We start from the raw sequence: 18,586 nt of genomic DNA, 5'->3' as shown, positions 1-18,586 counted from the left end.
TTAAAACTCGGTCTTTCACTACTTTTTTGGTTGCAAAAAAAAATAAATAGATCCATGATAATATTTTTTTTCTTTCATTAGGGGATCAGTTGAGAAAAACCCAATGAGTTATTTCTGTTGCCAAGAGGAACAAAGCATGGCAACATATCAAAGCTATGAACGCACTGCTCAATTCACGTAACTAAAAATATTAGAAAAAGAAAGAAAGCACAACTTTAGAAAAGAAAAAAAAAAGAGGGATGAAAAGAGGGATAAAAAAAAATGTGGTTCCACTATATGATTTATATTAAATGTAAATAGAGCTTGTACGTACTCTTCTGTTGTAATTCTTATTAACATCACCCTCTAACCTCTCTCACCCCCATTTTTTTTTTGTTTACTGAGCACACAACAATCGTAGGAAATATTTTATATTTTTCTTATAAAAATTTAAAAAAAAAGAAACTAGCTTTTGGGTAAAAAAATTAGTAATGCCGACAACAAGTGGCACAAATGAAAACCCTGAATAAAAAACGGCTGACGATCAATGAAATTTGCGCAAAAATAAGGGTATGGATTACTTCCCTATTTAGAATAAGAGGCAAGAAAGAAAAGGGCCTGCGCTTATTCTAGCAGTGCTAAAAAAATCAGAAACTTTTTAATAATTTCTGTCTGCTGTGATGCTCCACTGACGGCAAAATCAGGTAATGCTTGCATGACGGGATCATAGATTCAAACTGACGAAGATGATATAATTCGTATGATCAACTTTGCAGAGAGATTACTGTACGAAATAAAACAAAACAAGTGTAAGAAAAAAAAAAATAATAAAATCAAGAGAAGAGGGTGAGAAGAGCACAAGTATGAAAAAAAGAAAGAAAATGATGCTCTCTTGCTTTTGTAATCTTTCATTACTTCTGAAAGAATGCTAATTTAGGAGCTATATAAGAGCGACGGACGTTTTTTTTATGTAAACCTTTCTTTTTAACTAGAACAGCTGGTAGGAATTAAAAAGAATTTTGTTGAAAAAAAGAAAAAGAACTTAAATCAAGGTTTACAGGTCCTTGAAAAGTAATTTCCTGCTTTGTAATACTGTTCTGAGGTATACATATTGCCCACTTAATGGTTTAGTGCTATATATAGTTTTTGGTTAAAGAGATCTCCCAATAAAAAGGCGCGGAAACTAAAAATAACTACTCAATTCTTCTAGCCCATTAGGAATATTTGAAAAATTCTCTAAGATTATCTCAACTTAGAAACTTTGGTAGTTGGAGATACTATTCGCAAAGAGAAAGAGAGCATATATAAACAAAAAGGTCGACAGAGGCAAGAAAAAGAAAAAAAACTCTGTCATATCCTTAACTATGTTTTCACAATAAAAAAAGAACTTGAACCTCGGTCCATAACTTAATGTTTACGTTAAAATAAAAATCAAGGTTAAAATAAAAATTAAAATATCAACAAATTCCCCAGTTAGCAATAATATTTTAAATTCTGTAGGTCAGACAACGTAATACGTGTGGATATAAGTGTGCTATTTCCTTGTTCAAAATACGACTAGCCTAATTTTTGTACACTAGGCCAATATATATGTAATTCTTTTCTTTTACAATAGTTTACAATACTATTCTCAAAGAATACTACGTAAAAATAGCTTTTTTCTATTAGGAAATTACTACTATTTATTTAAATCAGAGGCAAAGAGTTTTTTTTTCCTCAATACTTGATGATATTTGTTGGATACCTCAGAAAAACCCAAAATAACCACTTTTATTAGTAGATATATCATATCCCATCCCCCTTGAATACAGTGTCTTTGCCTTATTAAGTAATAGCAACAAAATCTATACGTTTTTCGCTCTCAATTTTAATGCTCTAATATTTTGTAGTCTTTAACATTGCCACCTATAGATATTCTCTTTCTTTTTTCATTTTCCCTATCTATCTATTTTGAAAATTTATGTTTTTATTTATGTTTCTTACAAATTACAAGTTATACAATAGTAAGATAATGGGGTGAAAGGTTCTTCCTTTGTGCCTGTTGCGATCCTGCCATTCAAGCCCATTTGGGTATCAATTTTAAAATGTTACTTTAGAAAAAACAAACTAACAATCGAAAAATACAATCTTTTTTTACCCCATGGAACTATGCATCTATTGTTAGATTAATCACTTTGATATGCTAAAAACAGATATTTTTTAGCCAGCTAAAACTGTTGTCTTTAGAACCCAAAATGCGCTCCGTAGGAATTGTTCTTCCCAAAAGAAAGTAACCAACAAATAATCCAATTTGGGGTTAAATCAAAACAATAATTTAGAATTGATTTTTTCCCTATCATTCTTATAACTAAATGGCCAGAAAGTTATTAAAAAATATTTAACTTACAGTGGTGTATTTATTAGCTTTTACTGACCTTTCTGGGTCAAAAAAAACAACAATGCTGACATGAATTGATTATTACACCAATATTAATCTTTTTGATCCCTTTTTTTTTATTTTTTATTTTTTGATTTCACTTCGGAAAATTTTGAACTATATAAAAAATAATTGCTTTTTTTGGAAAATAAAAAGAAATAAAAACAATTCAATTATGGTTTTAGAATCACCTGTAGAGCAGCAATTCCCATAAGTGGTATCTGCTGCTGATTTACAATGCTCCACCTCTGGGTTAACAATTCTATATCACAAGGTTGAAAGGTTATATGAACCGTAGCTGCAGGAATGACCTTCTGCCTGTAGAGAGGAAATAACTATACTACGGATCAGCAGTGCGTGAATTCTTTTCAGTGTCTCTGATATTGTGGTCGGAATACAAGTTCATGTAAGCAAAGTAATACTACAAGGGTTTCTTAGAAAGCCTAGCATTCGGGCTCCAGCTCATTAAAACCTTAAAAATATTCGTCGGCTTGTTCCGAGAATTCTCTTTCTGAGGTGCAGTAGGCTTGGTTGATAATGACTTTTTATTTTCAATTTTTTTTACTTATGTAGATCTTTGTGGGAATAAAATATTAGAAAAAAGAAAGAAAAAAACCGAAGTTGTTTATTTTTTTCTCCCACTCAATCTAGTATTATGTTAATAACTTACATCTATTCACAATTGCCTGTCTTTTATTTTGATCAGCATCCTTGGAGAACAATCTTTCTAGGCTAGGCAAAAAAGCAAAAAAATAAAAAACAAAAAACACATAACTGGGGAGGAAAACGCACAAGCGTGACCAGCAATACATATATTGTCCGAGATACTAAAGAATCATCAGAACAAAGGTGGAATCGCCGTTCATTTTAGCATATTTCTTTGGTAATAGTTGCTTTTCCACATCTTCTTATTATTTTTTTACTAATTTCATACCCCTTAAACTATAGAAATTCAACTTCCGTTAATTAAATAAATCAACAAACAAGAAAGTAGCTAAGGAATAACTTTGGTAACAAGAAAATCGATGAAGAAAAGCATTGTAAATTTCGGTTAGAAGGAGGCTAGTTGATCTTTTCGTCATTTTGTAGCATGTAAAAAAATCAATAACAAAAAAACCCCATATCATTGGGATCATCCAAGATTTATTATTCCCTCCATTGTATTTTTCTTCTTTCTGCTAAATTTGTGTAATAGAGTCTATATGGCGTTTTCTTCGTTATAGCGGAATGATATACGCTGATTTTTGTTCCAGCGGAAAAAAAAGAAATCAGTTTTTTTTTTTCAAACGAAAGACTATTTTGTGGCAAATATTGGAAGGGTCCTGATGTGCTTTATAGACCTTTTTTCTTTTTGTCCCGTTCACATGCCCACACAAGCAAAGTGTTATGTGGGTTGATACAAGAAGTGTGCAGAGGATTGTCCGCGGATAAGAAAATCATAAATGGTTTAAAAATTTTTTTTGCTCTATTTCGCATATTTATTGAGGCTTGTTACCTTAAAGATATGTAGCAGTGGGAGAGAGGGCAAAAAAAAGAAAGAAAATAAATACAAACATGCAATAACACCTCCCATTGTTAAAGAGCAACACTAAGTTTTACAATTAGTAGAAAACATTAGAACGATGGCTACGTAGCTTACTTATTTTTATCTTCTGTTATTTCCTTCTTAGTACGACCACAACTTTTTTTTTAAAGCATACTCCTCCGTTTCTCTCAGCAATCTAAATACTACTCTTTTTTTTCATAGTCTGATATACGTATTATTAATGAGAGGTATTTCCCCAAATAGAAAAAAATAAGCAAAGTATGTTTATTTTTCAGATGTTTTTTTCTATGGATAGTAAGGACATGATCTTAAGCGAACACCTTTTGGAAAAGAAAAATGAAGAATACTTACGTTGAAATCTTAACATAGGTGATCACAATTGGCCTCTGAAAACCTTTACAGCAAAGTATCAGTATATAGGATAACATACTGACGATACAGATGAAAAAAACAACAAAAAAACACCGTTAGTGTTTTCTTGATCAACTCTCTTGTACATTGAAGTCATGCCCAGAGATCTTTCTGTAAAGAATAAAAAAATCCAACTACTACGTTTATTCTCTGAGGATCATTTTTTCTAGTGTATTTATCTATGCTTAAGGGAGATCACAAACTTGAATTTATTTGTGGGCTTTTCACTAAAGCCACCTCATGATGTTTTTTATTTTTATTTTTTAGACTATATTTATTTTCAGTTTTGTTAGCATAATTATTTTTTTTTTGGCTGACTCAGAATTATGCGCATGTTAAGAAACAACGCCTCAAAATATTTTATTTTTTTTATATTCTTATTGCTATTTTGCACAAGTGGCGTGAAAAAGGTGTTGTAAAATAAGAAAAAGCTCATTGTACTACCCTAATGAGAATAACATACACCATACACCCCCACCCTTCTTGGCCGCTTTAAGAGGACTTCCAAAATTGTACATGTGCCTCTAAGCTCGTCACTTTAATATTATTCCCGTGACTTGAGAAGTTGGGGGCAACCTGAAAATCAATTCACTGTTCTCTTTGTCTTTCTAGCTGTTACTACCTGTATGGATTTAGTCTATCGACTTCTACTACCAGACTTTCTGAATTCGATTCTCATGTCTCTCGCCTTCTTTCCCCCCCCTTCATATTTAATCAAAGAAAAAAGATCTTCCATACACATTCTGATCCTCCAATATTTTCTGTGAGAACTATTTTATAAACTCCTCCACGGTCTTTGTCTACTATTTTACTTTGTTTTTTTGTTTTTTTTTTTTGTTTTCATATCTCCTTATTTGCCACGTAATTTACATTTACGAATTGAGATTAGAAAAAAAAAAGAATCACATAGATGCTAATAGAAAAAAAATGGGGGAGAAAAGAGGAAAAAACATCGTCAGTTAATGCTGCGTAGTACGCCTTATTCATTAAAAATTCAAATCAATCGCCCCCAACATCCAAAAAGACCAACTACTTTCATACTACGAATTTTGATCTGCTCTGATTCTCTTCTCGTGGGAGTAGCAGAGAAATCCCGCTGCACATCACATTCACTGAAGTGGGATATATTTTTGATATATTACTTCTTTTCTTTTTCATTTTCCCATATTACGTCTTTTCAAAAAAACTACTTTTTCTTTGTTTCTTTCTTTTTTTGTAAAAGGTGTACGGAATTTGTTCAGCTTTTTTTTTTTTCTCCTTCGGGACTAGAGAAAATCGTAATGGTACCGAAGGGCAAAATTTCGGCCGTATATTTTAAATTTTATTTTTTTGCGTTTTTTAGATGTAAAATAGCCTCCCTAAAAAATTGTGCAGAGAAAGTTAAGGGTTCAGCATTACTCTTATAGTTGTTTTTTTATCTTTCGATTGACTTCTTTGATTTCTTTTAGATTTTCTTGTAGTAAGAGTGCTCGGGGGCGACCGAATGTGATCTTCATTTATTTTTTTTTGTTTTTACTTTGCTATTCTTCTATTTAATTACTGTTCCTTTCTCCCTTTCTCCTTTGAATTCTGAGAAAGGATTATGCACTAATAATACATTGACTTCTAAGCAGCAAATCTTTATTTTATTTAATTTTTCTTACTTTTTTTTTTTTGCTTTCTGTTTTCTTTCTTTTACATAGGACTGAGCTCGGCCTCATACAAAACCCTCTAACCCATATTGATAGACGGGTTTAGCTTCATTTGTCCGTGCAATGCCTTGACAAAGACAACGGTAGTGTACAGAAAAGGATCAACAAATGTGAAGAGTAAGGGACAATTATCTCTACGTTGAAATGTATTCTTTTGAGGGGGGAGTGGAAAAAAACATTTAATAGTTGAAAGTAAAGAAGGAAAAAGAAAGGGTGTAGAGGAATACTACATGTCAAGTTCAATTGATTGACTTTAACTGAGAATCAAATGCAGCAAGCAGGGAAAATCAAGTATGCTACGGAAAAATACAACATAAAAGCAAAATCCCAGAAAACAAAAAAAAATAATTACGGTAAGTAACTTTTATAGAAATCATAGCAGGGCCTTTTGGGATTTGAAATGGTAGTAGTTGTCCTTTTCCACTTGGTCCTGTATTATTATCACTATATGTTTTTCCTTTGCAAGCTTCAAAAAAGAAAAGTAGGAAATAAAATAAAATATTATTGGTAATTTGGCAGGAAAATGAAAGACACTAAAGAGAGAACGCAGAGTACAACAAACAACAAACAACAACGGTACTCTTTCCTTTCTTTTGCCCTTGAATGAACAAACAAAAAAATAATTGTAAACTGATCGTTTTGCTTATTACTACTCACAGATACACCCTGTAGAACAAAAAACCCTTTGTACAACAGCATTTATACTGAACGCGAGGCGGATCCAAAACCCGCGCCCACGTAAAATACCGTAAAGATAAATGTTAATATCCGCCGCAAGTATTCCTCTCTCTATTTCTATCACTGCTAATTATCAGTTCTTCTACTCTGCTGACTGTTCTTTCACTAACCGCAGGACCATGTATCATTCGATGTATAATGCTACTAGAACATATATCCTTTTTTTAACATAAAGAAAAAAGTATTAACCCATCTTCTATTTTCTTAACTATCTATTTATCCTAGAAATGTAGTTTTTTTCTTCTTTTTAAGAAAATACCAAGAAATGTTTAATTGATTCCTTTTTTTTTTTTTTATAATTTTTATTTATTTTTTTCCCTCCCTATGCTGCTATTATCTCTTTTTTCTTTCCCATTTTATGATATCTTCCCTAACTTTCCAATTCACATTCAAACATATATAAGGTATAGTAAATATATAAATAGATAAATTACGTCTCATTTTCCTTTTCTCTCTTTCAACATATAACTTTTTTTTTTCTTATTCTTGAGATTCTAAAAATAATTTACTCATTTTCAACATTCCAGAATTACATCACATCAACACCTAAAAAATTTACCAATTACCATCAATACTTTATTCATTTAATTGTATTTGGAACAAAAAAAAAATCTATATATATAAAAAAAATAATCATACCTTCCAAAACTAACTTTTTTAAGGGAAAAAAAAGAATCAATACATCATCAAAATAATTAAATCTCATTTTTGCTTATTATCTTTTAATTAAAAAATAAGTGACTATTTTAGAGGTACTAAAACTCGAACTAAAAAACAAATACCACAACAACATATAATTATTAAACATGAATAACTATTTGGTCATGCAACAGAACGGTATGCCATACCAATACAGTGTACAAGCACCAATTCCTGTAAACCGCAATGAGCAAATGCCACCAATTGCTGCAATTGCCAACAAGATTACGAAGAGTAATGATAAGGGCACTATAACTCTGCCTCCAATCTCTTCGATAGTAGGCAAATGTAACAATCAGCAACAAATGATGCCATCCCCTCCAGAGGTGCCTCATTATCAAAATATCGGATTGGTTAAACTAACATCACAATCTCCACCACAACCACAAACACAACCTCAACAATACCATTACTACGTACCACCACCAAGATCGATAACTCCTTGTCTGTCTTCTAATAATGGAAGCCCTGATTTTTCGCACTCTAACTTGGTGGCCATGTCTCAGCAGCAACTGAACGCTAACGGCACCATCGTAATGGATCGTTCCCTATCGAACTATTCTAACTGTTCGATGAATTCGCAAGTTCTTGAATCTACAGCAACCACACCAATCTCAACACCACCTTCTGCATTCTCCTCTAGGTCGGCTTCTACTTCTAGTCTTCAGATGCCAACCGTATTTGAAGGACAAAGGACTGGCTCATTGGTCAATACACATAACCCAACTACAACCCCTCCAGTAAGTATAACGACAAAGGCTCCAAAGAAGACCAATGTATCTAGGAGATCTAAGAGTCACTCTCCTACTTTGAAATCAAGGAATGACAGCACGAGTATTACTGTTAGTGCTATTGACGAGCTATCAAAGCTAAGAAAGCAGTGTCCTGTTTGTGGTAAGATATGCTCAAGACCTTCTACGTTAAAGACACATTACTTAATCCACACTGGTGATACTCCATTCAAATGTCCATGGCAAGATTGTAAGAAATCTTTCAATGTTAAGAGCAATATGCTAAGGCACTTGAAATGTCATGAAAGAAAGAAGCTTTCTAAGACTACCTCATGTACATAACGGATAAAGCCATTCTTCTTTTCTTTTACTATTCCAAAAAATGAAAATTATCTGTTTTTACTTAACTACCATACCCGCTAACGATTAAAAAACATATAGCTAACCAAATTACAACCACTACAGTATATTTGGGTCACGTTATTATTTGCCTATACCTTTTACTAATGCTTACGACTATTACCTGTTCTCAAATATGGAATATTTATCCATTATTTGAATACTTTTTTCTGAAGATTTATTTATTGTCTTCTTAATACTGCTACATGTCAACAAGACAGCTGGAAAGATGTTTCTGTTACTTGACATATTTATTTCTATTACTGCTGATAGATGGATGACTTCCTTTAATTTAATTTAATTTTTCTCCCTTTCAATTTACCTTAAGATGTGTTATTTTATTTTATTCAAATTTACCTGTTTTATTATTATTTTTTACTATACTATTGCTTTAAAGCTAAGTATCATTTAATAATATTTTTATTTTATGTAGATATATTCAACAAATGCAAATTTACTACTATTTCTAGTATACTATTTACTTTACTACCTGCAACTACTATTTTATTCGAGTCAGTCCAGCAGTGACCTAGTTTTATTTTATTTTAGTTATAGTTCATGTGATGTGAGGAAGTATAATTGTAATTTTTTAGGTTTTCGTTTTTGCCTCTATCTAAACGTATTAGTATTTGCTATATGATGAATGCCATTATCGGTTCGTTCATATAGATTACTTGCTTCTTTACTTTTTATTATTACCACTATATCCATCATTATGATCCTTTTGAATATTACGTAAAAATAATGTCATTATTTCCACATGTCCATACACATAAGGTGTTTATTTTTGATTCTTAGCATATGGCGCTTTTAATTTTAACATATGTAATGTCTATAACGTATATCTATTTTATGTTTGAGGCCGAAAAGACCATCGGCCAAACATTAAGGCACTGAATTAGCATATGAAGAATTTATTACAAATCATAGGCAGCGAGCAATAAAGTAAATTCAATAAAAAGAAAAAATAGCTACACACACCAGCTGAGACTGAGAATTAATTTCACGAAAAGAGTAATAACTAACAAGAATTACGTTGTTTAAACTTTCTTAGGACTCATTCTACGGATAAATCATCTAAGAAGGTAAAATAAGACATTGAAAATTTTATTATGAGCCGATAGAATCCAATAAACCGATATACCACTAGATATGGAAAATCACCATAACCTTTACTAGTACAATAATAGACAAAAATTGCCTTTGCTAGGGGAATTTCTGTGTAGACCTCCTATTTCATGTGACAAGACAAAAATAAATTTTTGGGCGCAAGAGAGAAAAGCCAACTGCCTAAAAAAAGAGATAGCACAGAAAAACGAATGGAAATTTCTTCGACCGATTTTCTGGAGTAGTGTGTACTTAATTGGAAAAAAGGAATTATTATCTATCGATTACAACCGATAGACTATTAAGTATGGGTATTCTTTACACTCTAGAAAAAGAAAAAACTGAAAAGATCCAAAAAAGGGCTTTGTCATACAAACGACAGTGTTGCGACAACATACCGTCACTATTATCAATAGAACTGAGGATATTGTATGAGGATACCACTTTAGATAGTACGGTGGAATAGAAAGCGTCGAGAAGGCGTAGACTATTCTTTTAACAAGTAAAGTAGAGAGAAAGAATTAAAAAGTTCTTGGCAAAATTCAAACAAGGAAATATTCTTCTTTATGTGTTGCACTTAAAACAAAAGGATTTGCCTTTCAGTTTCATTTCTTAATTGGGACATAACAAATGTTATTATCCCTGATAAACATGAAAAAAAAACAACCACCAGCCAGAACTCCGAGAATTTATATTTGTTTTAACTCCTAAATGCTGAAGATCAGTTTTGGTTGTTACTTGATGAAGAAATTTTTTTTTAATAAGGGGGTAGGTCATCGAAAAATTGTCCATCTGTCGGTAACAATATGAAACATCAAAAGAACAATTTGTATTCTTTAGAAGAAATATATAATTCAGTTCAGCAAAAAGAAATTGGGATATAGTTTCTACTATTTTAAGTGCAAGATAACAAGTATACCTTAATATGAGGATTATGCGACTTGCTTTGTACAATGTATAATATATCAGCCGGAACCGGAAAGTAAATGAAAATTAATCTTTTTTGTTTGTGTTCTTCATTTTTTTACTACAATATACTGCTTTACTTGAAGAAAAGAAATATAATAAGAATAACGTTTTTTTTTTTTTAAATTGAATTGTTTCAAAAGTTTAGTTTCTTTCCCCAACATTGAAGATAACACCTACCTTTTATTAGGTATTACGCACTGGGTATTTCTATAAAGAACTTAGTATTAATATTGCTTCTTCTATAGAGGTTAGTGGTCCCACACATTCCTGATTATTGCATCATTTTTAAAAAGGGGGTTTGCTGCAAATGCTCTAGCCTTATATCAAATGCATATATTTATAGAAAAAGAAAATACGATTAACTACAAAGGAGATGTTTTGTACACAACCTCACCAGGTTTTGGTAATCTTGCAATGGTTTAAAAATATAAAAAAAACTAAGAACGGGCCTTTCTCTCTCTGCTTCTCTCTCTCTCTGTGAATAACCACTGTACTAAATTGAAAGACAAACGAAAATATTTTAATCATGTTCAGTTGTTATCTTCTTTTCTTTACCAAAACTGTTAATTTCTATATATAAAATAAAAAAAGAGATGAATTGGATATGGAAAGGTCATTATAAATATCCACCCATTTGGGTACTTAAAAGAGAATAAAAGGTAAAAAAAAAAAGAACCGAAAAAAAAATAAATCTAATAGAGAATGAAAATCAATTCGTAAAGTTTTTTAAGTAATGAAAAGTAAATTGAAATAACCAATATCAATGGTTCTAGTTTCTGCTCAATCATATGCAATTCATCGATCAGATTCCAAAATTACCCGTATGACTACCAAATATGGAAAATATAATAAAAAAATTAATAGCCCTGTAGGGGGCTCGAACCCCTAACCTTATGATTAAGAGTCATACGCGCTACCGATTGCGCCAACAAGGCTTATTAATGTTATTGTATTTTAGCATTATGGTATCATAACAGATAGAAAAATCAATCACATGTACTAGGTTAATTTTACGAAATGTCTAGAAGTAATTCATAACATAGCAATTATTTACACGTGATTTACGTTTCTATTCTTTGAACTCTTAAGATAAACGCTATAGTCCGGCACTTTTTTTGTTCTCTTAATTTGTTCTCTTATTTTGTAATGAAAAGATTAGTAAGCATTCGAAGACCTTTTCGCTTTATGATGTCGTTAGTGTGTGTATATACTCTCCGATATTTCGCTGCAATCTATTTTCCGCTTTTCTTAAATCACTCACCTCACTCTCCCTTCCCCCTTACAGAATATTTTGTTTTGAAAAATAATTTAAAAAAAATGGGTGTATATCTTTTCTCTTAAAGTCGAATCACACTCTATCTACTGCCATCCCTCATCCCTGCTGCAATGCTAGCTTCTTTTTCCAAACCATATCACATCACTACTGGTTTAGAACATTACCCAAACGCCCCACGGATAGGGAGCTATGATTTTTTTTGGTTTTTTTCGAAATGTTCCCGACCCAGGCTGCACCTTATTTATGCTTATTAATTAAGAAATTTAAACGGAATTATTACAAAAACTGTTGCTACTGCAATGTTTTCTCTGCATCTATGTGGATCCTTCATAAAATAATCTCGTCTTCCCCCCCACGCGAAGGGCTTTTTGATGACAGATTCCATTCCATTTGATTCTTGTTTGCGATGGATTCCCTCTATACGTCGAAGGGTCTACAAGGTCTTCTATACGGCCGAGGACTTATTTTTCGGAGCATAGTCATTTTAAATCTTACTAATACTATTTTTATTAAACAACAGACACCCCCTTCTTCAGGATTGAATGTATATATATACATGCTTATCAAAAAATCTATTGTTAATAAGTACTAATATCAGAATATTCGAATCTTATGCCAACTTGGAGAATACGCTAGATCAGGTGATACTATCATCCCCCCCATTCCTCCACTTATAATATTCTTTCCTATATTTTATTATTCTTAAAAAGAGAAGAAGATAAGTTTATTTCTTGAATAAAAGTATTTAGAAACATCAACTTGAAATTTAGAAGCAAAAACAAAAAGAAAATTTTACATTTTACAACAATGGACACCGAGGTAGATTATGAAGCCCTACCGGATCATGCACCACTAGTGCACCAACTCATGGCTGGTGCTTTTGCGGGTATTATGGAACATTCCATAATATTCCCGTTAGATGCTTTGAAGACTAGATTACAGGCAATGCATGCTGTTACAACTACAGGCGGACAACCGATACCATCGACAATGCTAAGACAAATATCTAGTATATCAGCCTCAGAGGGCTCTTTAGTCTTATGGAAGGGTGTCCAATCTGTTCTACTAGGAGCAGGTCCAGCCCATGCAGTTTACTTCGCTACTTATGAGATGGTCAAATCAGCCCTTATAGATGAAAGCTCGAGCACTAGTAAATATCATCCATTCAAGACTGCCTTTTCAGGAGCCACAGCAACTATTGCTGCCGATGCCCTTATGAATCCATTTGATGTCATAAAGCAGCGCATTCAATTGAACACTAACGTTTCCGTGTGGGACACTGCAAAGAATATATACAAGAAAGAGGGTTTCCAAGCTTTTTACTACTCATATCCTACTACTTTGGCCATGAATATACCGTTTGCAGCCCTGAATTTCGGTATTTATGATACCGCTACCCAATTTATTAACCCTAGTGGTGGATATAATCCTTTCATCCATTGTCTATGCGGTGGTATTAGTGGTGCTGCTTGTGCTGGTCTTACAACCCCATTAGACTGTATCAAAACTGCTCTCCAAGTACGTGGTAGCGAAAAGGTCTCTTTAGAAGTCTTTAAACAAGCAGATACTTTCAAAAAGGCCACTAGTGCTATATATCAAACATATGGTTGGAGGGGATTTTGGAAAGGTGTAAAGCCTAGAATTCTAGCTAACATGCCAGCTACAGCAATATCGTGGACAGCATATGAGTTTGCAAAACATTTCCTACTACAATATTAACAGCGAGGGCTCTCCGTACATTCATTAGAAATCATCGATAGAGAATGATAATTTAAATTTCACTTAAAATGCTAAGGAGGGTTTTTTGCATTTTACTTATTATCTTGAAATTACTGCTAATTTTTTTTTTTGTTATTTACTTTTTGATCCTTTATTATTTTACCTGATGTATTTTCATTTCATTTCATCTCATTATATTACTGGTACAGACACTTACCTTTATTCACCAGTTTATCATTTTTTCTTTTCCTTCCATCATTTTAGCATAACTAATTATTTTTTAGTGACATCGTAAATTTAATTATTTTTATTCACATTTATTTTTGCAATCCTTAGATTAGTCTTGCATCTCATAGTTTTACAGTCGCATATATACCGATCCTATTAATATTTAAGGACACTTAATAATAATTAATTACAATAGGTTTATAGTTCTCCATAATAAATTAATAATTACAAACGGTTTTAGATAATAAACTAGCGTCTATTATTTTTATATTTTTAGTTAGAACGAAAACCGTTAACATGGACATTAAATGATGAGATGACTTAGTTTTTCTAAGGTTTTAGTGTTCGTTGATTTGATCATGTATAACTGATAAACATTTAATATTTATATGTCATTGATTAGGGATAGTTCTCTTTCTTCCATGAAGTTGTACGCGAAGCGGCTTAAATTATGTTTATCAGCAAAAAATAGGGATCCAAATTAAATGAAGCAATAAAAATACCGTTTATTCTTTCCTGTTTTTTAAATTATTAATGTTCATATTATTTATTGCGCAGGAATCTTAAATAATGATTCTCTCCATATTTATTATATTCCTCTGTAGCTCTTATTATGCTTGTGCAGCTGGTGTCGGTGCGCATTTATCGTTTTTATTAAAAATTCTAAGCTCATCTGATTCACTGACGGCCAAATTTAACGTATCCGATCCTTACTACTACCCCTGGTTGAAATCAGGTACATTTTTCCCAGATGCTTTCTACACATGTGACGTAAATAACAAAAAATGGCAACAGTTTGCTGAATATACACATTGGCCTCCATTTCTCACGACCTCCATTGAGTACTGGCACAAAAAATATGGTGCAGATGAAGACTTGAAGTATTCAGACTCATCTATACAACTAATTGCATTTTTATACGGGGTCTTCAATCATCAAGTGGTCGATACCTCATGGCATTCATTGGTTTCTGACTACAGAGAACACGGATTACTAAGAGTATTAAGTGAACTAGAATTTGATGGCTCCTTAAGTGATGCCCACTCGTTCATTGATATATTAGGTGATACATTAATACTTTCAGACATGTTAGAAAACATGCCTAATCTGCATAAAAAAACAATATGGGAATTTTATACATCTACAAATTGGCAATTACCTTCGCAGGAAGACTTAGAAGCGCTGGTAAAATTATCTGGTTTTAACAATAATGAAATAACTTATCAAAATATAAGAGAATGCGTGTCCAGAGGAATGTACTCAATCAATGCTGAAGCACATCTATTGAATAGCAATAAAGTTCTATATAATATACTCGCTTACGAAAAATCTCCTAAGGGTGCAGAATATATCAGAAACCACTGGCTTGGAGGAGAATATGACTTAATAAGTTTGCTTATAAGCTGTTCTCCAAAGTTTTTCGACTTCTTTGATGATGCAATGGTATCCATTGGCATAAGTAGCTTAGACTTCTGTAGAAATCTGCCCAAAGATGGTAAATTGGAAATGTGGTCGTATGCTCAGTTAACAACAACCAAAAGCAATACATATACCCAATACACTACAAGAGTACCGTTTTCTCGTTTTGGCTCCTCAGTACTAACTGGCTTTTTCTACTCAACTGACACCGAGTATATAGCTGTTACCGCACCAATGGAAGAAAATTTAGGATCAGTATACTTAATACCAGTCAATTATATTTCTGAGAATCCAACTTACTTTGAATTAAGGGACCTACCTGTCATCCCTCATTATGGAACATCTATAGGTAAATTATCTGATAAAGGATGCGATATTCTATTAGTAGCGGATGCTAGTAAGTCAATTATCTACTTTCTAAAAAATGGTATTGAGGTAAAGAAAATCAAAATTGATGATGTAGAATCGAACCAACTAAATATATTATCAGTTTATCACAATGATACTTCAGGAGATAGCATTATCTTATTAGGAGATCCGTATTATGGTAAAAATGAAATTGGAAGAGTAATTTTCCTGCAAATGAATCTTGAACACGAAGCTAGTATCAATGTAAACTTGAGTTATATCGATATAAATTCAAAAAAAATCGGTTCAGTTAAGAATTATACTCATTTTGGAACGGCAGCAATAATTACAGATAGTAGCATTTATATCACTGCTGAAGGTCCTGGTATTGTACTTCAATGTAATGGTAGATTTATTTCCAATAGTAATTTAAGAAGCTGTACAAAAATATTTGAGAAAGATATTGAGTATAATAGTAACAATGAATTAGAAATTCGTTCCTCGAATATCCATGGAAACTTTGGGAGAGTTATACTAAGTATTTCGTACAATGGTAGGAAATTTGTAGCAATCTCCCAAGATGTTTTTAATAAAGTGTACATTTATGAGGAAACTATAGAAGGTCTCAACTGTTTTGTTATATTGACAATCTCTACAATTTTCCAACCTATACCGAAAAGTGTGAAATTCGGCTTTACAATGGTATACGATGCTATTAAAAGCAGGTTATATATCGGTTCCCCAGGATATAATTATGGGAAAGGCGCTATTTGGTGTATTCAAATGTCTGAATTAATGAGATCCTCGTTGAAGCACCATATCTTAACACTAAATACAAATGATCATTTATTGATAGAAAATGGTATACCCACGGCATTCTCAAGGACCTTTGGCAACTCATTGGCATTAACTATTGAAGGACAAATTGTTATTGGTAACCCTGACTATATTTATAACGACTTGGGACCGATGCAGCTTACGGGATCAATTTTAGTCTCTTCTGAGTAGTTATCTGCCATTGTGTTATAATGAATATAAAAACTTAATTATAATAATACGTAACTATTTACAATAAAAAATAAAAGTTCTATAACAATGAACCCATTTATAAGTTAAGCCTTCCCTTTTTCTTTTCAATTCTCTTTTGTAGTTTTTCCATGCGTAGCCTCTTCCTCTCCTCTTTTAATGCCCTTTTATCATTACTTCCTGCAGAAGGTCTCGGGGTTAACTTTATAACCATCTTTGACAATATTGTCCCTTCTATTATAGGCTCTAAAGCGTGTTCTTCTGAGATTTCCTTTAACTTTGTTACAATTAACTCACGTCTATTCTTCTCACTCTCTTTTATCTTTTTTGTGTATTGTGTGGTAGTGCTATTTACATTTTCAAAATTTTCTATCCAGTTTCTTGAGTTGATTTCATCCTTATCAGCAAGATACAGGTTTACTTTGTATCCCTTTTTCAGCATTGACGAGATATCATGTGCTTTTTGTTTAAGTAGATCATCTTCTTTTATGTTCCAACTAACTTTTATTTGCTTTGAATGATCCTCTGAGGATTGCTTCTCTTTGTCCATAAATTTCTTTGGCATGAGGCCCATCTTCTTTAGTTCGTTGACTTTCTTTTCAGCCAAGTGGTCAGAATATTTTTTAAGTGCCGTCATACTATCCACTATTTTAACAAATGGTAACTGATCACCATCCTTATCAGAATTAACTATACTCACAATGTTTAGCCCTTGCTTTTCGAGATCAATCCCTTTAGCGAATGTCCTGATGTTTGTCTCCTGCACTTTTCCATCTTTTAAATACTTTATATTTCCTCTCTGGTTTACTTCAAATATTTTGCTAAGTACACTATTTGCAGCTTCCTTAGCCCTCTCGGTTCCAGTGCTCCAGTTGACAGCCATGGTCTTCTTCCTATTCTTCTGATAACCATTGTTCTTATGACGTGTATTGATATTATTCTCACTCTGCTTCTGGTTCACCCGTTTATTACTGTTCTTCAACCATGAGTCTATTGGTATACTGCTTCTACTCTGCTGGGTGGTATATTGAAGGGAAATCCTGCCCGTATGTATATATCGTGTTGCTAAGCCAATATTCCGAAACATATTTGCATAGTTGTCTGTGGCATGCCCTGTTCTCACAGAATCGTTCAACTGTAAGTCTTAAAATTGTTCTTATTTTTAAGTTTTAGTTTTTCTTTCAATGTTATCCAGATGAAAAATAAAGGCTTGCCTGGACGGAAATATTAAAAATTAACATAAATATTATTTATATGCTAAATATAAGTAAAATTAATATAAGTTTAACATACATAAATGTAATATAAGTTTGATATAAATAGTAATTAATATAGGGTATTAATTCAAGGTTATATATAAGATGAGATTAACTAGCTTAGCAGCGAATTAATTAGAAAACGAATTAAATAAAATAAGAACGAATAGTAAAAATATAAGAACTGGAATATATTAAAAATGCATTTATTATGATAAAAGAAATAAATAGAAATAGTAAAGATGATAATTTCTTTATGTAGATATTGAAGTTTATATATAATTTGTTTTTATTTTGTTTTGTTTTGTTTTCATTTTTTTTAATTGAAATAGATATGTTTATTCACTGAGATGACATTAGAAGACGGTTGAGAAATCAAATGGATTAGGCAAGTGTAAAATACATACAACTGCATTTTATTTTCGTCTTATTGCTTTAATATCGATGTAAATTGTTTAAGTTGTGTGGCAAGTCAACTTGGAGAACAGAAATTTGTACAATATGTGTCAAACTTCACAAATGCAATGAAATATTTGGCAAAACTTTGAGCAATAAAGGAAATCTTAAGTGGTAGTTAGTTATCCCCTCACTCCTAAGAAATAATATTTCGAAATAGACATCGACTATT

At 32.2% G+C, this 18,586-nt stretch overlaps 4 protein-coding genes across 4 annotated transcripts; 3 read left to right on the top strand and 1 right to left on the bottom strand.

Moving 5' to 3' along the window:
• Positions 1–7,587: 7,587 nt before the first annotated feature.
• Positions 7,588–8,553, top strand: RNJ42_01057 (C2H2-type zinc finger protein; the record flags this gene model as incomplete). Its single annotated transcript, XM_071051223.1, has 1 exon — positions 7,588–8,553. The coding sequence occupies one exon, from the start codon at positions 7,588–7,590 to the stop codon at positions 8,551–8,553; it is 966 nt and encodes a 321-aa protein (XP_070907919.1).
• Positions 8,554–12,769: 4,216 nt separating this feature from the next.
• Positions 12,770–13,681, top strand: MRS3 (Fe(2+) transporter; the record flags this gene model as incomplete). Its single annotated transcript, XM_071051222.1, has 1 exon — positions 12,770–13,681. One exon carries the CDS (start codon positions 12,770–12,772, stop codon positions 13,679–13,681), a length of 912 nt encoding a protein of 303 aa, XP_070907918.1.
• A 798-nt stretch (positions 13,682–14,479) lies between these two features.
• Positions 14,480–16,684, top strand: RNJ42_01055 (uncharacterized protein; the record flags this gene model as incomplete). The annotated part of the gene is made up of 1 exon (XM_071051221.1): positions 14,480–16,684. One exon carries the CDS (start codon positions 14,480–14,482, stop codon positions 16,682–16,684), a length of 2,205 nt encoding a protein of 734 aa, XP_070907917.1.
• Positions 16,685–16,781: 97 nt separating this feature from the next.
• On the bottom strand, positions 16,782–17,789 carry AIM23 (Aim23p; the record flags this gene model as incomplete). The annotated part of the gene is made up of 1 exon (XM_071051220.1): positions 16,782–17,789. The coding sequence occupies one exon, from the start codon at positions 17,787–17,789 to the stop codon at positions 16,782–16,784; it is 1,008 nt and encodes a 335-aa protein (XP_070907916.1).
• Between the last annotated feature and the right edge of the window lie 797 nt (positions 17,790–18,586).

Source organism: Nakaseomyces bracarensis (assembly GCF_045282275.1).
Source record: "Nakaseomyces bracarensis strain CBM3 chromosome Unknown Scaff5_0, whole genome shotgun sequence".
NCBI classification, from domain to species: domain Eukaryota; kingdom Fungi; phylum Ascomycota; class Saccharomycetes; order Saccharomycetales; family Saccharomycetaceae; genus Nakaseomyces; species Nakaseomyces bracarensis.
Note: the sequence above shows the minus strand (reverse complement) of the source record. Positions and strands in the feature narration are given on the sequence as shown.